The following is a 19768-nucleotide window of genomic DNA, read 5'->3' on the forward strand; positions in this document are numbered from 1 at the left end:
GGAAACAGACAAAATGGTTGGGGTAAAAGGTGAGACCACAGCGTAAAATTTTTGAGCATACTTAAAAATGGAATGTGTATCACCCATCAGGTCACGGGCTTGACTTCAGCTTCCTTTGAAACATTAGACGCTGAAATTTGCTAAACTGGTATTTGTGTTGGCTAAACAGAAGTTATGGACCAAACGCTAATGAGTTGTGCGCTAGTGAAGATATTAACATCGAAAATATCGTGTAATAGAAGTCATTTATTTGCGCCATGACAAAATGCTGGCTAAAGTATTTCACAATTTTGAAAGAATTTTGACTTATTCCCATATTTGGGCATATGTAACTTGAGTTCTCTCGCAAGGGAATAAAACTTGAGATCGGGGAAATATAGTTTAGGTCGGCGTAGGTGGTCAGCGTAAAATCGGTCAAGTTGTTCATTTATTACCGGTCGATTTTATCCATCGGTTAATTCAGTTACAGTAATAGTCAGAATAAACGAGTTTATCAGAGGAAATTTATCTTATGGTGATTTTTAGTAAGTGGCACAGCACAAATTTAAAAGTATCACGTCAAATTCGTCACGTCATCATCAAAAGTATTGAAATAAAATTTTGAACAAAATATCTATTTCAGTGAGCGTACTGCCCTTATATCATAGGCGCAAAGCAGGTCGATCTTAGGTAGCCTATATATATCATTGTAATGTGATTAGGCACTTGACGTCAAATCGATAGCACTTAAGGCTAATTGGCATTTGTGTGAATATAATGAGGAAGTGGGATACTTTGTGTATCGTAGACGTCCTTGATAGGTGTTGGTTTTGTTCGTTTGGTTAATATAGTTAAGAAAGGACTCTGAAGTAAGGGAACATCACTTTATCGATACTAATATTATTATATATATTACGATTTTGTTCGAACTTGATTTGACACTTACCTTCCCAGAATTTAGACGAACAGTTTTCTTTCTACTATTTTTCATACCTTTTTCGCCATTCAAACCATATTACTCAATCAAAATTTTTGTAATGTGGGCTATTTAGTGCTGCTCAGAAGCCATTTACTTTCGTTAGATTTATTAGCTTTCAACTTAACTGGATCAAGTTATTTGAACCCGATTAGCATGTTAGGGAATTTCACGCGTATATCATAACGGAAGATCCTTGTAAGCATGAATACCACAATCCAGACTTTCCGCGTTCCGGCACGATCATAGAATAAACATTTTTGTATCAGCAATTTTCTAGACAATTTACTTTATAAAATCCTCAAAAAAATAGGTAATTTCACCAGAATTTCTTAGTACTTAGCTTCAGTCAAAATGTTATTGGAAATGGGTGTCATCCCGGTTTGTCCCCACAACGAAATTGAGATCAGTTTCCAGTTCCACATAATGTATAACATGGAAATATTGTGAAGTTTCAGTGATTTTCCTAACAGTGAGTTGATACTCTGCAGAACGGCTCACAAAGTTCAGTTTCTGGACGAGAAAGTAAAAACAAGATATCGTCTCACTTTATAATTAGATTCTTTGTCTTCGCTTTTGTTTGTATTTTACAAGCAGAAAGTGTTTAGAAATAAACAGCGAAATTTTAAAGTTAGATTAGAAGCAAGGTCATAGGTTAAAAACACAAAGACACCGTTTTGTGTTTTTCGAAACAAACTGCTGTGCATAGTTTTACACTTGTGACTGTTTAATTTAATCTTCGTATATATGAAGTATTGTTAATCTATGATATATATATAGATCAAAAAACTGATCATTTACTCCTGAGTTTTGTATTAATTTCGTTTATGACCTAGTTTTCAAATGTTGAAACAATCAATCATTTCAACTCTCATCTTAATCTCTTCGATTGTATGTCACTTAAAAAGACTTTAAAATTTGTTTACTGTTCCAAACCTAACCTCGAACTTGGAAAACCAGCAAAGATTGATGACTTTTCATCATGTGTGAGTGTCAAGATATCCGAAAATGTTTGTACGGCGACGATTACTCCAGAAATACAGTGTTTTTATAGTACCGGTATCGGCAAAAGCGGTATTGAAGGAATGCAAAATGACATCGAATTTTATCTTTCTGAGGGGAATTCGAAACTTTTAAGAAGCCTGAGAACAGTATTTTATACACCTCTATATCTAGCAGTTTTGTATTGTGAGAATGCTGTAATTAGCATTCGGTTTGGAGTATTTGTGGGAAATGTAACTTGAACTAGACAAATAGCCACCATCCATTTTTAAAACGAGAACCAGAAAAAATAAAGATAAGTTAAATTCTTCAAAGTGTTGTTTTACGGATTAATTTATTGTTTGTTTTCGGGTGGAAGAGGTTCCGATGTTGTAGTACGATCACAGGGTCAAAGATCACACTTTCCCTTTTTAGTATTTTGTTGAGCGCGACAGAATTTAAAGTTTTCGTTGATGTATTTATATTAGCTGACAAATTAATTTTTTATCTACTTTTAGGTGACAATATTCATTTTCAAGATATTTTGCCGACTTCAAAAAACTCTGTTTAAGGCGAATGTGACTATGAAATAAATGCGCACTGATATGTCCCCGGCATATATGTGCTATTCTCCCGGGGTTGTCGCTTTAGTCGACGTTGGTTACATTTCTAACGGTCTATCTCATCTTTTTCCCCGGCATAATTTTATTATATCGAGTCTAGGAAATTGGCAGACCTAAGTCAAAATTGTTGAAATCTGAAAAATAAATTGTTGTTCTTAAAAGTTTGTTCATAGAAAGGTCCTTGTGGTAACGAAAGAACTGATAGATAAGCAAGTGACCATTGACGCAATTGAGCTATAGCTTTATTTCTGCAAAAAATGACAGTATTGGCGAGGGACTTGAAACTGTTCAAGTCAATACTACCAAGACAAAGGAGAGGAAGAAACTTTTAGAATTGAGATTTTGTTGACAAGGTGAGAAATTTAGATGCAGTTTCGTTAGATCATCGTTTTATGCGGGATATGGAATGTTGGCTGACTTTTTCACAACTGAATATCAAGATATTTTCTGGGTAACGTGTATCGCTTACGATGCAAATTCGCTCCTCCGACTTTAGAAGCACCGGCTTTTATAGCTAACTCACTGTTAGTTATGAACTGATCTCAAATAATAGCCCACACCTTTTTTCAATAGTTCGTTCATTTTCCATCACATGCACTTTAGACATTTTCACTCCTATAAATTCCTCATTAGTCACAGATAACGTTCATATATATATCATTCCGCGGGAGATTAATTTTGTTATTGTTATTCAACGACTGTTCATACCGATAAGTTGAGCCATTACTTATATTTGTCAAGTATTGCCAAAGTCTACAATTTTCATTCCTCACTGTTTGAGTCAGGCTGTCTAGTTTACTTTTGTGGTTTTTCGGAACATCTACAACAGGAAATCAGGATATTTTCCCTCTCATTTACTTGGTTTGTCCGACCATATAAAGATATAAACATACAGCAGGTGCTATATACTCTAAGGATTTAAATATAATAATGTAAGAATAGATTAAAAAGAATGTGAAATGATCCTTGCAAAGATGAGTACTGTGCTATGATTTCCCAACTACCAATATTTTGATTCGCTTTTTTTGTTTTATTCTAGGTATTGTAAGTAAGGATTGTTTAAGTTAGAAGGTGGGGCTGTAACGTAGCTTAGGAAAACTCATCCTATCCTAAGATATACAAAATTAAAGAAATTATGTCAGAATATTGTAGGTGGTACAATCATTAACAGTATACACCCAAGGATTCAATATTATTGTGTTATTTATCTATAAAAATGTGTCAATTATGGACATATTTCCGTTGATATGAGATAGCGTGCAAAAATAAAAGTAATCAATCGCTATTCTTGATTAACCTGGCTGGTATGTAGGTTGGTATACAATACTCTTTGCTCCAGTTACTTAATCCTACTACGATTTGCGGACTACGATTTTGACAGGTGTTATGGAATGGTAGGTGGAGTGTGTCCACTACAAATTCGGCTGGTGGAATTATGACTTTACAATTATTAGCGATTTGCCAATTTATCAACAATTTCTAACGATCTATACTATTGATTCATTTTTTGTACTTGTTTCAAATACTTCTTTCCATTTTCCAGGTTAGGTTTTAAGTTGGGATAATTTGATAGACAGATTGTAGCTTTGCTGCATGTCATGCTTGACTGGCATTTCAACTTAGTTCATTGTTGACAAAGCCGTTGCCAAAACGGAAACAGACAGACTTCAAAAAGTACCGGCCGCCGAAGAATTTGGCAGAAAGCAGAAATATGATTGAGCGTGCTTTGTTTGGCGCGCTTTTTGTAACAATATGGATCACCTCGGAAGCGTCACATCTAGGTCGCCAACGAATGTTCTCCAATCCAGTGCCGGCGTGGGAGATTCCTAAGCTACCCGAAATCAGGCGCGTGAGTGTGCACCAGTCCAAACGAGCCCGGTTTCACGGCCACGTCCTCAGGGATCTCAACACTACATGTGGGATGTCTTGCCAAATGAAGAGGTCTAGCAAGCCGACGAACACTAGGGAATTAGAAAATGGACTTGCTTTTGAAACACTGGACATGCAAAACTACGAATTGACTAATGTTAAAATAGAAGTTGGCGACGTTCCACAGGAACTAATAGCAACTAACAAAACAAATAGCCCTAGCCCACAAACGGAAGAAATTGACATAGATGACACAGAATTCGATGACGATGTAGATGTTCTTGAACGTAGAAGACGAAACATTTTTGGCCTTGACACAAGATTCGCAATTCCTTCAAGAAAATACACGACAATGTACCCTTTCTCTACCGCAGTCAAATTGTCTACAGGGTGTTCTGGCGTCCTGCTGTCTCCAAAGCGTGTTTTGACGTCAGCACATTGTGTCCATGACGGCAAAAGATACGTAAAGGTACGTAGAGGAAGCACTCATTTGTTGCGTGGTAATTTTGACACTCTTTTAACTCGAAATATGTGTCAAAATCGTATATATATATAAAAAAAAATGAATTACCGTGATTAATAGTACCATTTATCAAAATAATTCAAGAAGCATCAACCGAGTGTGAACTCACGCATATTCGTGCAAATTTGGATGTCGGGTCGGGACCACCAACAATCTTCTGATTGAATACAAAAGCGGTATTTTGAGTGATCTTTCAAACTGACCACTATAGGTATCCCAGAAATGAATTTTTGCGTAAGCTGTTTGTGTCAAATATGTGCGATCCGTAACCGCAATGCCATGGATCAAAACTCGATCCTGGGAAAACTAAACTTTCTGATTATATTGAGCTGTCATCCGTTATAATTTATAACAGCAGCTAGGATTCGCGATTTTTTCACAATTTCCTCGTTTCCAAAAAGTATCTATTGACAGTGTAGCTAAATGCAAAAACGTTCAAACTAATTATGATCTATGTATATTATTTTATCGGTACGTCCACGATAATCGTGTTTCAACGTTGTCGCTTGATTATCAGTCTTCATTATTCTTGCGTCCTAAGGTGCCGGTATGTCTTGCCGCCACGCAATTCGGTGAGTTAATTATTAAAGCTATGGAATTATAGTCCCGGTTCATGTCTTTCAACAACAGAAACCCAGAATGCCGTCACACACAGCATGCTAATCATCAAACGTTAGACTGATTCGAGAGAAGACGAGCTAAGAATCTCTACTTGTGTTTCTGACTCAATCTAACATAGGCTTGCCAGATTTCGGTGTCAAAATTTACCATTAAGCGATTTAGCAGGGTTAAGAGAACGTTAAATGGTAAACTCAAAAATCCATCGATAGAAATTATAAATTGTTCTACCTGTTTCAAGTTTTTTCTAATATTTGCCTAGATTTGAAATCGTATAAAACTATTATTTTATACGCCATCATTGACAGCCTTACATAAAAAAACTTGCGACGTGACATAGTTGCGATGTATAGTTTTGTCCCAATCGTCTTATACACAGTGGGGTTGATTTTTAGAGTAGAGATAAACGTGTAAGACTTGTTTGTTATAAATGACTTTAGCATAGATGGTCATGAGCCAAGATCTGTGTTGAGTTTGTTATAAAAATTTGCACCGCCGCCGTTTGGAACGGTAATGTAATTGGTAGTGTGGCTCTCAATATACGAGAAAAGCAATACACCAATACAATAAACATATCTCTGCGTTGGTATGCTATATATATGGTATTACACCTCACCCAACGCAATAAACCAACACACTTCGACGCCATTGCCACAAATATCTCGGATTATAACATGATGTTTTATTTCACGTCACATAACTGACGATATGTTCCAATATATGCATACTCGTCATAACAAGCATAGACTGCGATCCAAAGAGTATATTAATTAAACTTCTGGCGTGACGATGAAATAGCCATGGCTAGGTCATGTTCTTCTAATAACGCGTTAATGATATTAACGCCGGCAGCCGGGCGCGTATTAAAGAAAACAGCTGCAATGAACGTAATTACGTAGTAGAAAAGTTCTAGGAATCCCAAACCCTTGTTGACCTGAATTTTCGTCATCATAAAACTGTATGATTCTGGCCAAAATATAATAATTTGAATTACTTTGGTACGATTGTGAAATAACTGGATCTGATATATGGAGTACCGTATTTACTCACATTCGGTGAACACTATTTTCTAATTAAACATGTGTTTTGGCATCATACATCATGTTCAGTGACAACGGGCTGCTGTTAAATATATCTAGCGGGAGTCATGTACGTACGTGATCATACGACAAAGTTAGCTATAACCGTCTTATAAATCATAAAACTAATTTCAATTCAGTATTACGAAACAGATTTGGAATAGATATACCATATCGAAAAACGGGCATTGTCAGCTGGATTAAATATGGCAAAAAAGGTCTTCCAAGGCCATTTCGATCGCGTATCCACGGTCCGTTATCTGATACGATATTGTCTGACCTGATTGATAGCAGAATACATTTTTGTGGTAACGGACACAATGGAAACTCTGTTTGCTTTTGATAGCTAAGTTTATCGTGGCATTAGGCTTCATGTAAACCAATGATTCAGCTGTAATTTTTTATTGGTGCGAAGTAATCAGTTTGAAATTAAGCTATAAAGTTACACTTCTAGTAACAAGTCTTGGCCTCATCAAGGTGTAACAAGCGAAATCTTGAAAACATTTCAGTAGCTACCATACCCTTCCAAGAAGCACATAATTTTAGCATTTACGGTAGTTTAAATACGAGCAAAATGAAAATTGTTTTATATCTCATTGAAAGACAAAGGAAAAAATTTAGTCACAACAAAACGCTCTAATTAGCCTTCTTTTCAAAATATAGACCTGTTGCATATCACCGTTTTGTTAGTGGTAAACGTTTCATTCGGACGTTTTCCTTCCCAGAGTTTATAATTCTTTTGAGATTTTTGGGAGATTTCGCGTGTATTGTATACACTTCAAATGCCAACGGAAGCCGATAAAATTGTTCTATTCATATGATTGAGTCAATTTACCTTTCGGGAATTCTTATCTAACGGTTCCATTACATTTGAACCCACGTACATTTGAACCCATGACAATTGCACCTGTATGCTATTGCACCTATGGAATTTTTAACCCATGGATTTTAGCACCCGCATATAGATTGAACCCGTGGATATACGCATGGGTTCAAATGTACGGTTACCTTATCTAACACCTAATAACGTAAGATCTATTTTCAATCTGAACTGGTTTCTAATTCACCGCGTTGTTGAATAAATTTCACGAGTTAAAATTTCCAAGGTTAAAGCTGCTGAAAACCGTATCATGTGATTTTGCAAACGACTTTTCACTTATTTACCTTCTCCCTAGAAATAGCTTACTATATTTGCTCACTGAGGTGAAATCTGGCACGAAATTTCGTTTTTCCGGGCATCTTTGTGGCATGATAGCTTTAAATTGGAATGATAAATCGGGAGTAAGGACAGGCCAGACGTGCTATTTGCCAAATTCTAAACAACTCAAGTTTCTCACGCCCGCCGTTTTCAATCCATAACGGGTGAACCGAACCAAGGTTTATGCCAAGAATAAATGTAGATGGAACGATGAGCCCCGCCTTTACCTGTTATCTCCCTCACATCCCACTACTCGGCAAAATTGGAACTACTCTCGACTTTATATTAGGATAAATTGATAAATAAAATTCTGTGGTCGAATGATATGGGCATATAAGGCATATTTTAAATGTATCTCAAAATCATTGATCGGAGCCAATTAATGAACGTTTGTGACCATATATCGATCCAACTATTTATCTCACTCTTCCGTCAGAACTAATCGGTTCAAGTAGATTTGAGTTCGCTTTGGTTGGATTTACAACCTCATCCTACTCAGAACTTTTCAAATTTACGTCTGTATAATACCTCTGGAAACCAGGCACACACGAGTACTTCTTGTATCACTTGATTTCGCTGTAATTATGGTTTCATTACTTCACAGCTTTTTCTTTGAAGTTGAATATGGGCCCGAGTTATTCCAGCAACAAAATAAATATATTTTAGTAGCATCCAACACGCTCAGGAATTTAACCTTTTTTCATCCAAATAGCGTTCGAAAACGAAACGTAATCCACTCATTTCCAGTCAATTAAAAAATATTTTTTTCAGGCATATGCCAAACATGTGCCAAGCTTCAATGGTACGACTTATCTTTGCAACATGTTCAACCGTGTAGAAATTAAGAAATATTCGTTGACTGCGTGGGGCGCAGGAATAAATTCCTTTGAAGTAATAGGTACAGAATATCCAGACTAAATCACGGCTTAAATTTCGGAACGTGCCCTTGTAACTAGATTTAAAATCAAGTGCGTTAAATCTTGAAGTTTAAATTTCTGTTACCTTCCATTCCTCGACTGCTTAATGGTCGTAAACAAAAGACTCGAATTTCAATTTAATCCTCTTCATTTTAATACTATTGTAAAAACTGTAATTTTACTAATGTTTGTCTATCACTGGAAGCCTATTGAATGGACACAAAGCATTCACAACAACAGATTTTTGGCTAGTGTGTGGCGTGTCACTGCTGCACAAACTTAATGCTTGTTTGGAATGAATATTTCTATAATACATCTATAACCACATTCCACAGTATATATGTAAATACTGTAAAACTCTGAGCAATTTCTGCATTTTTTGTGGCAGTGACAGTTCCATAGGTTACAGGTACACGATGACCTTTGAATGTTATCGAATTCTTATTTGTTGTTACCCACTTTTACGTTAATCAAGTAACAGGCGATAATGCTGGGATCATCTCGATTTAAAACTCGTTAAAAACTACTACCAAGATTGATTAGTACAGATCAAAATATTTGAAAAGTTGCTTTTTACGTTCGTAGATCATGTAAAGATATGTATTGCCATATTATTATATTCTATCTAATCCTGTCAATAAGAGCCTAGGAATATTAAGTTTTTTGCAGCATCTCTAAAAGATCACTTTTTGATCACAAGACATACTGCAATTTTTTTTACATTTTCCCACATGCATTCCTTTTCACCATAGAGGAAATATGACTTGAGTTTATTCTTGTTTCACGAAGTAGGATTCAAGTTACCCGAACAACATTTGTATTGGCTGTTGGGGATAAAAAGTGAGCCCACTAACATACGATTTTTTCGACTTATTCGTACTTGAAACCAATTCATGATCTATTAAAAATGTTACTTCTCTTATGAATTGAATTTTGGATCATCGCTTTAGCGTAGCTTAGTATTATGCGACCCCAGGAGGGGTCAACGGCAAGTTCTGCCTGTATCGTCTTCGATATTTTGTCTATTCAGTACTTGGAAAATTTTATTTCCAGACAATTAGGTCATTAGACTGCTGTTAGACAAGTATAAGGTCACTGTATGTAAAAGAAGAGCTTCATACCTTGGTAAACAAGTTGTATAAATTTGAACAAGGAAGGTAAATTTGGTTAGTCTCCCCATTAGGCGCTCGGCAATTTTTTTTTTTAAAACTGATGTCATACTTTGGCCAACGATGACGACATACAAAGTGCTTCAAAGATAGTGTCAAGTGAAATTATGCAGATGGAAATTGCATTTCTGTAATTGCATTCGGGATCCGTCGTCTTTGAAGTCATGTTGACATAAGAAAAAATTTGATTTGCGCTTTTTCTGAATAATTTATGGTATTGTACTTTGAAATTTGTATTGTACTTTACATCAAGTGTAAAGGGACATGTCTGAATTCATTTAGAATATTAGCCCTGGCATAAACATAGTACACAAGTGATCATACATGGACTAAACGCGACATTGATTTCATGGCGCTCCAGAAGTATGTGTACCAAATGGAGGTAACTAATTTTGTTCGCCTACTTAACCTCAACTGTAAAGGGACTGTGGGCAGGGGGTATATTCACTTGGCTAACGCAGACAGTCGCCGAGTTCGCAATATCACTAAAACAGGGCAAATCGGAATAAAATTATGGCCTAGCCCTAACCTGGTACACATACTACGGAAGTACAGATTTAAAACTATTTGTTTAGCAAAATAAACGAACAAAAACCGCATTTTACTTCTTTTACAGCAGTTTTTAGGAGACAAATTTGAAATGAGAAATGCACGTTTTGTAAAAATGACGCTATGTCATTAAACTGCAGACAGGCTTACGTAATCCACTTTAATTATTGAAAACACAAATATCGAAAAACGAATTAGGCTATGCCTCGTTTGTCAAAATACACAAAGTATGGGACTTTATGTTGGCTAAACAGATCAATGCCAATGTTAGTTATGACTGAAATGTATGACATCATTGCCCTTGGTCATGACCATATCGACCTTGGAGGATTAAAAAAGAAAGAAAGTCAAAATAATACATTTTGTGCCCTGTCCGTCAAGCTGGCGGCTCAGGTCTATCTATGTCTGTCAGCGTAAAATTTTCCACACATCACTCTTATGTAGTAAAATCAGAGTTGTGTAGTCGGGGAAATTTGCAATCGGCCTTTGACTTCGGTTAAAATAGTTTTGACCCGGATTTCGAATGCTTATTAAAGATTTGACTCCGGATTCAACTCCATACTCCAGGTTAATGGGAATTTTGACTCCGACAACTTAATTTACTTCAGTTTCCGTAAAAAATTTCGACTCCAATTATTACCATAAAATATTTAAAATTCTGATTTCCGACTGCAGCGAATTCGAAATTTTGACTTCGATTCTCGACTCCGGGAATAGTTTGTCATATTGTAGCGTGGAACTGTACTATAAACCTTAAACACAAAATGTCATTGGAAGTTTGTCAGAAAATTATTATTAATATTCCATATAGTTTGAAATAAAACTATCGTATGGCAATCCCATACAGTCGACAAAATTAAATTCTGCCAGACTTGTTTACGCCGTTTCGCGTCATTCATTTCCACATCTAAAGTTCATTTTGAAAAGGGTAATTTTACATGCAATAATTACCTTGCCAAGAAAACGAAATTGCATATTTGCCCAAAATATTGAAGTTTTGCCAACTCAAGTCATCAAAAATGCCAATCGACGTAATAGCAAACGTCGCCTTTCAACAAACGATTGAAATTTCAATTGGATTCGTCGTGGTCAATTACTCCCACTTCTCGCCAATTACGGAGCCTATATAGCTGTGTCAGTTAAAAAATACCTAGCTTCCGCCTTTTATGCTCATTGTTGGTGATACACGATTCCTGGTAAAACTATTGACGTCTACGAGTGCGGGCCAATTTTTTTTATCTACTTTTGTAGTAAAATTACCCCTTCTGTGAAAAACGCTTCAAAGTTCTGCTGGTTCGATGGTACATAGAAAGCCAATTTAAAACTCTCAATATTTGGATCGAGTTATGATATTTTTGAAGAGTCATTCTTCACAAATAGGATCGCTCACCATAACGAACAACACGGTGACTGTGTTGGTATTCTGGGCCAAATATCTCGAATTTACGTCTTGTTTAGCCCCGTGGACAACCCGCTTTAGGCAGATGTCATGGTGATTGCTTATCAATACAAGATGGACGTATATGCTAATTGTAATGGAGTAATGAAACTTATTTCGTTGCCGAGTTCTTTAATGATGTTTTTCAAATCCATTTCCGATTTTAATTTGCGATGACCATCAAGGCTTGTTGGTCAATTACGGTAGCAAATCATCTTACTTTTATTTATTTATTCGAGATATCATACGATCATTTTTATTCACAACAGGGCGTTCGAAAACTCAAAATTGGCAAGCTTATGAAAACAATGCAAAAACAACGCGGAAAAGGCAAGCGCCGTAAAGCTGGCCGTGGAAAAAAGCAACGCAAAAGCAAGAATAAAAAACCGAAGAAAGGTTCCACTAATGATGTACAAGGGGATTTCAATCAGCGTTCTAAACGAGATGTTTCATTCATGAGAGAGCCGATTGCACCGTATTTCAAGTGGGTAAGATCGAAACGTATACATATACCACAAGGATGGCTGGATGCTGCAAAAAATAGCAAGACGAGCGAATATCCCATTGAGTACGATTATGCTGTTATAGAACTTAAACGAGCACTCGGAACAGAGTACATGGATATCGGAATTTGTCCTGAGAAAGAAGCAATCCCATCTGGTCACAGAATTCACTTCACCGGGTTTGATACAGACCGTAGCAATCAAATGTTATACCGTTTCTGCCCAATTGAAGACGAGTCTCCCGATCTCATGTACCACTATTGTGACGCACAAGAGGGCACCTCTGGATCTGGTATTTACATTCGGTTGTATGACAAGCAAACCGAACGATGGTCTCGCAAAGTTATCGGCGTATTTTCTGGTCATCAACGAGTGCAGTTTCCCGACGGTTCTCACAAAGAATTCAACACCGGGGTGCGTATAACTCCTCTCAAATACGCTCAAATTTGCTACTGGACCAAGGGGGATTACTCTCAATGTCGTGGCGGATAAAAGAACATATTTTCCCGCTGTTTTTATTAACTGAATTGGTACCGTTGGGAACTGCCAATTTACAGTATTGATTTAAACGCATAGAAGTTCCAATAAAACAGAAAACGTCCAACATTTGGACACATAATAGCAGGTTAGAGAAAGATGGTGGGTTACGTGAAAGAGAAAAATCCACGGATTTGCCAATGTTATAAATATTGGTACTAATGTTCATAGGCAGATTTTTCGGACACTGTAATAAAAATACACTAGATTTACTGATATTCGAAAGTCTTTAGTTTGTATTTTAACATCAATTTGAGTGGCGAATATTTATCGTATGTTTGAATTGAATTTGTCAGTATAAGATAACCGATGGTAGAAAATTAACTCAAAAATTTTTCCAGCTTGTTCTATACATTGCAGCTTTTGCGATCTTAAAACTCCAGTAACAATGTTGAGAAATTATATCAAAATAACTAGCATTTTTTATATTAAAATTAGACATTTTATATTCTTGGGAAAATTTTAAGTAATATAATACTCCGTTTTTTAATGTGAAACGAGATTCCTAATGTCAATATACATCACTATCATAAACATAATTTATGCTAAATCGTATTCTATTGAAAATATTAAAAAAATTAACTCTGCTCGTTAAAATAGTCACGTACATCCATCTATCTACTCATTGAAAAAAAAATATCATATTGTAGTGTCTGCCGTCAAATAAGGGTTATTTTAGTTGTCCTTGATTTCAATAAGTTATTGGCGTGTGGGAGCATTGGGGTTTCAGCACTTTTTTCATGTGAGAAAACAATTCCCACAGTTGTCATTTTGTTTTCAATACTCATTTAATATCAAATTTAATGGAATAAAGAATTATGGCTAAATAGTTCTATAATTTTCTGCAATGGCACCGTCAAATAAGTCACGATGTCATTGATGAAATATAAAAATTTTGTGTATAATATATTGTAATTTGGCATTTTCGAATAACTCTGATTTCGGATTTATTCGGTTTAGGCTGAAGTGCAGTGAACACAGTTTTTTCGTGTTGCGTTGTTATCCATTACAACCCACTATTGGCATTACTCCCCGGCAACCTTTCATTGCGTTAAACTCTGTTAGCAATTTGACTTATATATGAAGGACAACGAATTTTCAACTTGTTCAGCATAAGTTTCATCATGTCGTATTTTTATTTTTTATTTCTCATTTTTTGTTCCAGCTTTGTCGCAGCATATCAATTTTCTAATTATTTTTCCTGCTTATTTTTATTGTTTGTTTATAATAAGCTTATTCAAGTATATTGTCATCATTGATACTACCATTATTATATTACTGTAATTTTATCCATTGATCAAACACGGCCCCTTGATAAATTCGGTCTGGAGTACTTTTTTCCATTGGCCTGGTAAATAAAGTACCCACGTTTGACAAGATTTCTTAGTTGTGATAACCTTTAATTTGGCCTATATATAGCTCATATCTTTATGATCAGAGGTTAAAACTAAATTACCTTGAAATACCAGTTATTTTTATACAATTTAGTAGTTCATTTGCTATCATTATAAGCTTACGATTTGAAAAAAAGCCAATTTTTATCTTTAATGAAAAAAATACAAAAATTGACATATGAGCAAATGCCGACATAAATATGTAATGCTACCGGCACCGGGCGATAATCTGTGCAGTGGAGCAGAAAATCCGAGCTACCGGCACCTCCCGGCATGGGTTCATAAGGTTCGACATTGATAAATAGCCCTAAATACCGGCTATACTTCGTTTTAATTTTCCTCGTGTTACATAGCTCATAATTCAGTCCAAGGTGCTACTGGATAAAGAACATTAATCTAATATTGAAAGCAGCTGTGATTCATCATAGCTGACCCATAACGTTCGGAAAAAAAAAATTAAAAAAAAACACCATAAACAGTAAATTTTGATAAAAAGGCTTTTCAAATTAGTTGCAAAATTTTTTTTAAATTAACGCACAAATTGACAGTTGTTTCTAAATAATATAAACAAATTTATCCCGCATTATAAGGAAGTTAGAATAATGTGGAGTATTCACTTTGTGTTATAGACAATGTTAAATTAATAATAAAAAATCACGCATGGCGAAATCATTGCCGGTAAATACTTCGTTACCTGATACTTTTAGTTTGGCGCACCTACATATTATACAAATATAGTTCAAATTGCATATGTTTCATATTAATATCAGCATTTCATTTTAATTTTCTTTTATTGCCTGTTTTCAGCATATTTTCTTCATATTTACTCTGCTTGAAAGCTTTCTGGATGGAGCGACGACGTCCTCTAGCGATTGGTATTGGATGCCCATGCGCCGCGCTGGTTCGCGCTTGCCGCGTGGCTACGTCTGCATATTAGTTGCTTCGAAATTGTAACGGGTCTTGATATTGGAAAGTTTTGCCAAATTTTGGCTTTAAACATATTATAAATCTTATAGCCTCTATTATATACCCCTGGAAACACCCCTTGAATTTATTTCCTGATTCTTTATGATTACTCATTCTATCTATATTCTATAGTCTACTAGACCTCTATAAATCTACTCAAATGTCAACTTGCAGTACGTTTATCAATGTCGTAAAAATTAAGATTTAGCTGATGTGACGAATATTGTTTCCATTCATAGTGTAACGTGTTCAGGTATCCGTATTATATTCGAGCTTAAAATATAGTTTCATTGAAATGTATTTGCTATATATATATATGCTATTTGTTATGAAAGTTTTAGAAGACTTGTATTGGAAATGGGCTTCTTTATGATTCTGTTGCGCTAGTAGTGTTATAGGATAGCTAGGCTTTTTCCGTGAGGTAATCCAAACTGCACGGAACAAAGAAACATTTCTCAGCATCTTTCAGTAAGGATAATTTTGGGCGACTCTTTGAAATAGCAAAAAAAAACAACTAAGCATGACCACCTAGACTGGTGTTGTATTGTAGAGTTCCAAAATTCACCAGATTTTTTCAGCAATATCTTAAAATAAACAATGATGATGCAGAGGTAAACGTTGTTGAAGTCTCAGGGATTATTACCCATATTTATACAGTTTTCAATGCGAGTCCTATGGCTCCTAATCTACAGTTCACTGTCACGTATGAAGTCTGCAGACTCGACCTGTAACTTGAAATAGTTTAAGAATCTTGTGATACTGAAGTGCAGTTACTCGATCCTACCTGGCTCCGGAACTGGCACAGTGGGGATATTCAGCCGAGATACTTTTTCATCATATCCGTGACATTGTTCTTAAAACCGTATCCGAGTTGAATAACACTATTACTATTTTTAATGAGTTCCGGGAGACAGCGTTTCCACAGAATCGCACTGTACCAATGATTCGCCAGGTCGCACACGATGTTGCTTGACACTGGACTACCATCTTGATCTACCAAATTCATTCTGGTATCGCCAATGTTGTCCTGCGATTTGTTCCACGACTAGGGCGAGGCAAGTGTTTGGGATGGGTCCACAAACTTCTAAAATTGATTATATGCGGAGTATTTAAGACATTCAAATGCATGTATTTACATATAGTATGAAACTGCCTCTTCCGCTTCATTATTATTTTTGATGTTTGCCACTGGAGACGCTGGTGATACATAAGTTCACAGATTTTAGTGATTGTGACATCATCATACTCCGTGCGCGTGCGCTGCGCGCACTGCTTCAGAACCTTGATTCGACCTTCTCAGGACTGTGGGATTGCAGATTTGTGGTGCAAGGTTTTCGTTCTCTGGTTGCAGATTTGTAGTTTCAAGGTTTTGATTGTATTTTCATATATTTAGATTTAATAACATTAACTTAATTTCATTAACTGTTCCAATCAACTGTCGATTATTTTGTAAGCTGATAGTTACACTGTCAAGTACGTATTTCAGTTTATTATTTTTATATTTAGGAAAAATTTCGGTTGTACTGTGTTTTATAATGACCACTTTTGTAATCAGCCGCTACTGTTATTTTACTGGCGTAAACCTGCGTATGTTAAGTTCAGTTCCAATGTGTACAATTTTGTTTAGTTGATAATTTCAATTGTCGACTTATTTCTTGCCGGCACATTATTTGTTGTAATTGTTTGTTTGTTTTATTTAGAAAACCGTATTGCCGCATTCACGTAATGTCGTATTCTCGTACTTCTAACATCGTACTTCTCATACTGACGTACCTGACGTCGTACCGACGTATCTTCGTACACCTGTACTTTCCTGACAATAAACGACATCAACTTGTACTGTTATGCGCGTCTTTTTGCATTGGAGTGACAAAATCAGTTTACTAAAACAGATCGACCATCCAAGAATTACACCTGGTGTGGGCGCTAAAGGCACTCCAAATTTGGCGTCTACATAGTAACTAGTATGCTTTAGAGTAACAAATGATCCGTGGAGAAAAGCGAATTGACAATCACACAAAGTAGAAGGTGTATTCGACGTGATTAGAAATGTCAAATTATACAGTCTTAAATGTAGTCAGCAAAGCCCCATGGGCACAGATTTGAATATGTGTAATAGGCTTGCACGTAATTTACGGATTTACGTAATTACGTAATTATTTTGAGTTACGGAAGGGAAGTTACGAATTACGTAAAGTCGTAATTATTGCATTGAAACGAGCTTTCTTCAAAGCAGTCAATTTCGTCGATTGCGAAAAATGAAAGCTCAACAAGTAGAAGTTAGAGTTCCGGTATTCGCAGCCGTTTTACTCTCTTTTACCTTTCTTGCTACGTAGGTGAAGGAGGGCATGACGCGTTGCCATTCACTAACCTATTATCAACTTCTCTGGCATGGCCAATGTAAATTATTAACGTAGTTAAGGGGGAAGAACTGAGTAGGGCCGTTTGACGCCAACACACCTGGTTTTAACTTCTCCCGTAACTTAACCGTAGATAAGGGATAGAATTGCGTTGAGACCGATTGACGCCAACACACCTGGTTTCAACTTCTCTCGCATCTTATCTAGCTTGGCCATGGCCAATGTACATAATAACCGTAGATAGGGGGAAGAATTGTGTTAAGACCGATGGACGCTAACACGCCCGGTTTCAACTTCTTCGGGTGAAATGACTAATGAACGCAGGAGATCAATCTTTCAAACATGGTCTATCAAACATTTGTATCCATTTTACTTTTATTTATTATTTACTTGTTCCAGTTTTCCGTTACTTATGGTATATATGTTCCGTTTCTATTTTATTCTATTTTATAGTCACGCGTTTAAATAGTGGGAATTCCCCACCAAGTGTGGATTAGCAATGCTTAACCATTCTTTATTGTTAATATCAACACTTGATATATGAACATGGAATATCATACTGTTTTGGGCTGTTTTATTTCAGACTTGGGGTATAAACAGGAAAATATCCATAACCTTTCAACACGACGATCTTGTGAAATTTAACGAAGAGCTTTCGCGACGAATTGGAACCAAATAAGCGAAAAGAGCGATTGATCACTCGCGCCAATACCTCGCCGTGATAATTAATGTCGCGCTTATCAAATAGCAATATGACGACAAAAGAGAGATTGCGTAATGAACCAACGCAACTTCGTCTTCTAGGCAGCGGTAAAGCGATTGAGACGGCAGAGAAACAGCAAAACGACGGATTCCTCGCGGACCGCAAAAAATTTAACTGCTATCATATAGAATCAAATATGAGCCAGTGTGTTTATTCTGTGCGAGATCCATTTTCTATTACAAAATCTTGATGTTCTGTTAACGGTTTTATCGTTATATATCAGTCCGGATGATGTTATATATCAGTCCGCATGATGTTTTTCACAATTCCTCTCAATATTTCGGCCATATATGATTAACTGTCTTACCAAATGCGCCAACTTATTTTGATTTATCGTCGACTTGAATACCACCGGCACTCGACTTGTGTCAATCTTGGCCGATAGGATCGCCGACTTGAGTTAGCAAATAAATGTCGTGAGTGTAAAATAAATGTCACGAAATGCATTGTTTTGCGATATAACTTTTGTATTTTCGGAGAAGGCATATCATATAAGTTCGATATTTAAATTATACTCAAATAAATAATATTTGATCTAAATTTATCGCAAATAATGTTATAAACATTCAGTCCGCGAGATGATTAAATGTAAAATGAAGCATGGTAATCGGAATATCGTCAATAAGTCGACATCAATAATTATTATTATAAAATGCTTAACAAGGCAGTAATGTCGGATAATGCAGAAGACGCTGCAAAAACAAGTCTTCGTCGCGAGGAAATCGCAAGTATAATCAAACGAGTGAATACGCTCGTCGTTGGTTAATAAATTAGAAACCCGTAATTTTAATTCAGTGTTAAGGTGGTTTTAAAAAACTATCGTTTCCATAAATATCCGTATACCAGTGTCGGTAATGATAAAATAAAATTGATCGCATAAAAATGGGACGGTTAATTTGCGAAGGTGATAAAGGAAAACCAAAGCTAACACAAAAGATATAAATCAGAATAAAATTTATTTGAATTCACTCCTTGATATTTGTCTTTAACATCTGTCGACGGCGTGTAGTACTGCCAAGAATATGAAAACCCAACTTCAATGTCCCATTCGGAAAAGAAGTGGATTCAATTGGTTGTTATGATAGGTTTAAATGCGTGGAAAAATATCGCAATTACGGGGTCATTACGTAATTGATTTTGCCGTAATTACGGAATTGATTTTTGTCAATTACGTGCAAGCCTAATGTGTAATTGAACGAAAAACAACAAATAAGCCATTTAATGTTGAACTTTCACATCGAAGGTGTAAATAAAATAGTCTATATCGGAATTATGCGATTAACAGGACGATATGTACATGTTCAAAGTAAGTTATAACGAACAACT

At 36.0% G+C, this 19768-nt stretch overlaps 2 protein-coding genes across 2 annotated transcripts in view; both read left to right on the plus strand.

Moving 5' to 3' along the window:
* LOC120348241 (putative MFS-type transporter C09D4.1) overlaps positions 1-19768 on the plus strand; it is a 282049-nt gene that overhangs the window by 216477 nt on the left and 45804 nt on the right. The gene's annotated exons all lie outside the window — the stretch shown is intronic.
* On the plus strand, positions 4084-15677 carry LOC120348496 (inactive serine protease 35-like). The gene is made up of 2 exons (XM_039418635.2): positions 4084-4897; positions 12189-15677. Exons 1-2 carry the CDS (start codon positions 4271-4273, stop codon positions 12912-12914), a joined length of 1353 nt encoding a protein of 450 aa, XP_039274569.2. The 5' UTR covers positions 4084-4270; the 3' UTR covers positions 12915-15677.

Source organism: Styela clava, chromosome 1 (assembly GCF_964204865.1).
Source record: "Styela clava chromosome 1, kaStyClav1.hap1.2, whole genome shotgun sequence".
Lineage (NCBI taxonomy): Eukaryota > Metazoa > Chordata > Ascidiacea > Stolidobranchia > Styelidae > Styela > Styela clava.

Coding starts and splice junctions, on each gene's coding strand:
- LOC120348496 (XM_039418635.2), top strand. CDS start 4,271: ATGATTGAGCGTGCTTTGTTTGGCGCGCTTTTTGTAACAATATGGATC. Junction 4,898..12,188: donor ACGGCAAAAGATACGTAAAG/GTACGTAGAGGA, acceptor TATTCACAACAG/GGCGTTCGAAAACTCAAAAT.